Here is a 3,344-nt window from a genome sequence, read left to right as displayed (position 1 = left end):
TTTAAAACTTCTTTAAAGATATCAATTTAAAATAGTAAATGACTCTGAAGTGATGAAAGTTTATAAATCAGCAATTGGTTTAGGATCCTAAAAAGTTTAAGATCCTTAATTTTACTTATAAAATTTTAAAGTTAAGAACAAGGAAATATGGAAGCTGATTGTCTTCAAGTTTTTCCTTAAGATTCATAATTTTTCAATCTTAGAATTTACTGAGGATAAATCTCAATTTAGGAAAGAACTTAGGATCACTGTTGACTTCTGATGATAAGATTCTTACTGATGAGGATCCTTACCGATGAGGATCCTTAATGATGAGGATCCTTAATCATAAGATCATACGGTGGAATTCCCTTCTTAGGATAACCTGTTTAGGTTATAGACTTTGACAAAATTCTTGGGTAACACCATAAGTTCAATTCATAACATGTTAATGTTATGTACTGGGGAGGATCCCAACTTGTGACATATTTCATGGGAAAGATCTCTACTTATGATAACATGAAAATGTTATGATTCATGTGTATTTTCTGGGGAAGATGTTATTAAACTTGTGTAATTTCTGGGGGTAAGATCCTAATTTTAGATAACATGAAAATGTTATAAACCTTAAGGATCTTAACTTATATTCAAAGATAAGAGGGTTCCCAAGCCACTGCATCGTGAAATTATCCCCTTATTCGTATCCCATAGTAAGATATCGTGCACTTTCAAGCAAGGTGTATAAAGCTTAGTTCGTGTGAAAGAGGTAATTAGCTCTTTAAACCTTAAAGGGGATTAAGTACCCTTCAGCATAAGAGAGATGATCAGTCTCTAGCTTGCGTATATGGTAGTTTAAAGATCACACTGTTGAAATAATGGAATTGTCCAAGTGTTAAGATGTTGAGATCTTCGTGTGTCAAAATCCTTATGTTTTAGGATCTACAACCTTGAGGATCCTTATGTTTCAGGATTATTGCTTATGGAGATCCTTAGTTGTACGTTGTTCTGCATAGAAAATGTTAGCTAGGGGTTGGTGTTAGTCTAGCTAACCCCCTTCGATGCTTAAGTTAGTAATAGACTAACAACTCTCCGATGCTTAAGTTAGTAGTGTATTCGAGGAGAAAATAAGTAATGATGAAAAGATTAAGGTAAAGAACATGTGCACCTCGGTTTTGTTGAAGATCAATTGATCTTATTTACATATAGTATGCTTTCATATTTATAGCATTCCAGGATCTTGAAAAAATTTCTCCTTCAAGTGTTGCTAACCAATATGCTCCTTTTCCTGCTTCAGTATCTATGAGATATGATCCTTCCCACTTAGGAGCTAATTTACCTGCACTAGGATCCTTGGTGTTTTTGAATGTTTTCCTTAATACCAAGTCTCTTATTTAGAATCTTCTGGCTTTTATGTTCTTGTTGTAAGCCTTGGTGATCAACTGTTGATGAGCAACAATGCGTATCTTGACAAGATCTTTGAGTTTGTCAACAGTGTCCTGATCCTGGGCTAGGATCCTATCACTGTTTTCTTGATTTTGGAGCAAGTACCTTCTTGTTGGGATCACTACTTCGGTAGGGATCATTGCTTCTGTCCTAAACACCAAGGAGTAGCGGTTTTGACCTGTGGCTACTTTGTAAGTAGTCCTATCTGCCCATAGGACGATAGGAATCTCTTCTGCCCATCTTCCTTTCTTTTCATTTAGCCTTTTCTTCAAGTTGTTTACTATGATCTTGTTGCTAGATTATTCTTGACTATTAACATGGGGATGAACATGAGTGGAAATTATTATTTTGATTCCCCAACTCTTGCAAAAGTATTATGTCCTCTTGCTTATGAATTGGGATCCATTGTTGCATATGATTTCAGTAGGGATCCCGAACCTGGTCAAGATATTACATTTAATAAATGAGAGTACCTCTTTGTCTCTAACCTAAATGAAGGCTTCAGCTTCGATCCACTTCGACAAGTAATCAATCATCACCAACATGAAGAATTTTCCTCCTAAAGCTATTAGTAATTTTCTTAATATATTCATTCCCCGTTTCATGAATGGTCACGGAGAGATAATAGGATGTAGAGGTTCCGCCAGTTGATGTAGGATGTTGTTATGTCTTTGGCAAACATCACACTTTTGAGCATGTAGAAAAGAATCTCTCTTCATGGTTGGCAAATACTATCCTATTCTCAATACCTTGGAGCATAATGATCTACCCACCAGTGTGATTGCCACAGTCTCCTTCATGTATGTCCTTCAAGACTTCTGCAGCTTCAGTATCCTCCAAGCATCTGAGGTATGGACATGGCATAGACTTTTTATAGAGTTTACCTTGGATCATTATGAATCTTGAGACTTTTGTTTTGAATTCTCTTTTTCTTTTTTCTTCTGTTAGGATCGTTCCATTTTGGAGATACTCCATATTGGGTTGGATCCATGATCGTGGACTTTTCTAGTATCTTATTCTTCGGGATCCCTTTAAGGAGGGATCTGAGGGTTAGGATCTCCGATGGTTGCTACACTTATTGGTTGTTCAGGATCATCAGGTTTGTCGAAAAAGGCTTCTATGGATGCAGTTATTATGTGGGTTATATGGATCTTCATTTCTGGTGGGATCCTTGGGGAGGATCCTAAGTTGGCTAATGTGTCTGCTTCTGTTTTTTCTTCTCTAGGAACTTGGGTTAGGCTAAAGTTTTCAAAATCAGAGGCTAATTTTTTGAGGATCTTGAGGTATAATGCTAATCTTTCACCATTCACTACATAAGATCCATTGAAGTTATTAGTTAATAATAAAGAATCAACAAATACCTGAAGATCCTTGATTTAAAGATACTTAGCCAATTATAGTCCCATGATGAGTGCTTCATATTCCTCTTCGTTGTTAGTTGCGTTAAATTCACAACTAACTATTTGGGGTAGGATATCCCCATGTGTCGATTTTAGTATGATCACTATCCCGGTTCCTTTTTGGTTTGAAGCTCCATCTGTGAATAATGTCCATTTTCCCAAGTGTTTGTCTTTTAGGTGTTGTTTAGCTTCAATGTATACTTCATTTTGTAGATCATCACTAAAGTCAGCCACAAACTCTGTTAAAGCTTGTGACTTTATGGCGGATCTTGGCATATATTTGATGTCAAACGTGCTTAACTTCACTGACCATTTTTCCATCCTTCCTGACATCTCTGGTTTTCTCAACACATTCCTAATAGGATAATTAGTTTCATGTGTATAGTATGTGCCTCAAAAATAATGTCTTAACTTAGTAGAAGCAGTTACTAATGCAAGAATTAATTTTCGAGATGAGAATTCCTGGTCTCAGGATCTAGAAGACTTTTACTTACATAATAGATAGGATGTTGGTCTCTGTTA

General features: G+C 36.0%; 1 protein-coding gene across 1 annotated transcript; it reads right to left on the bottom strand.

The window, feature by feature from the left end:
* Positions 1-1,370: 1,370 nt before the first annotated feature.
* Positions 1,371-2,413, bottom strand: LOC145046469 (uncharacterized). Its single transcript, XM_078994754.1, has 2 exons — positions 2,307-2,413; positions 1,371-1,716 (listed from the first exon to the last, which is right to left on the bottom strand). The coding sequence occupies exons 1-2, from the start codon at positions 2,411-2,413 to the stop codon at positions 1,371-1,373; spliced, it is 453 nt and encodes a 150-aa protein (XP_078850880.1).
* Positions 2,414-3,344: the final 931 nt, after the last annotated feature.

The sequence above is a fragment of the Lactuca saligna genome, chromosome 5, assembly GCF_052625555.1.
Source record: "Lactuca saligna cultivar CGN05327 chromosome 5, ASM5262555v1, whole genome shotgun sequence".
Taxonomy (NCBI): Eukaryota; Viridiplantae; Streptophyta; class Magnoliopsida; order Asterales; family Asteraceae; genus Lactuca; species Lactuca saligna.
This window is presented reverse-complemented; position numbering and strand designations above follow the sequence as displayed.

Coding starts and splice junctions, on each gene's coding strand:
- LOC145046469 (XM_078994754.1), bottom strand. CDS start 2,413: ATGGATCCAACCCAATATGGAGTATCTCCAAAATGGAACGATCCTAAC. Junction 1,717..2,306: donor AAGATTCATAATGATCCAAG/GTAAACTCTATA, acceptor AGAATAATCTAG/CAACAAGATCATAGTAAACA.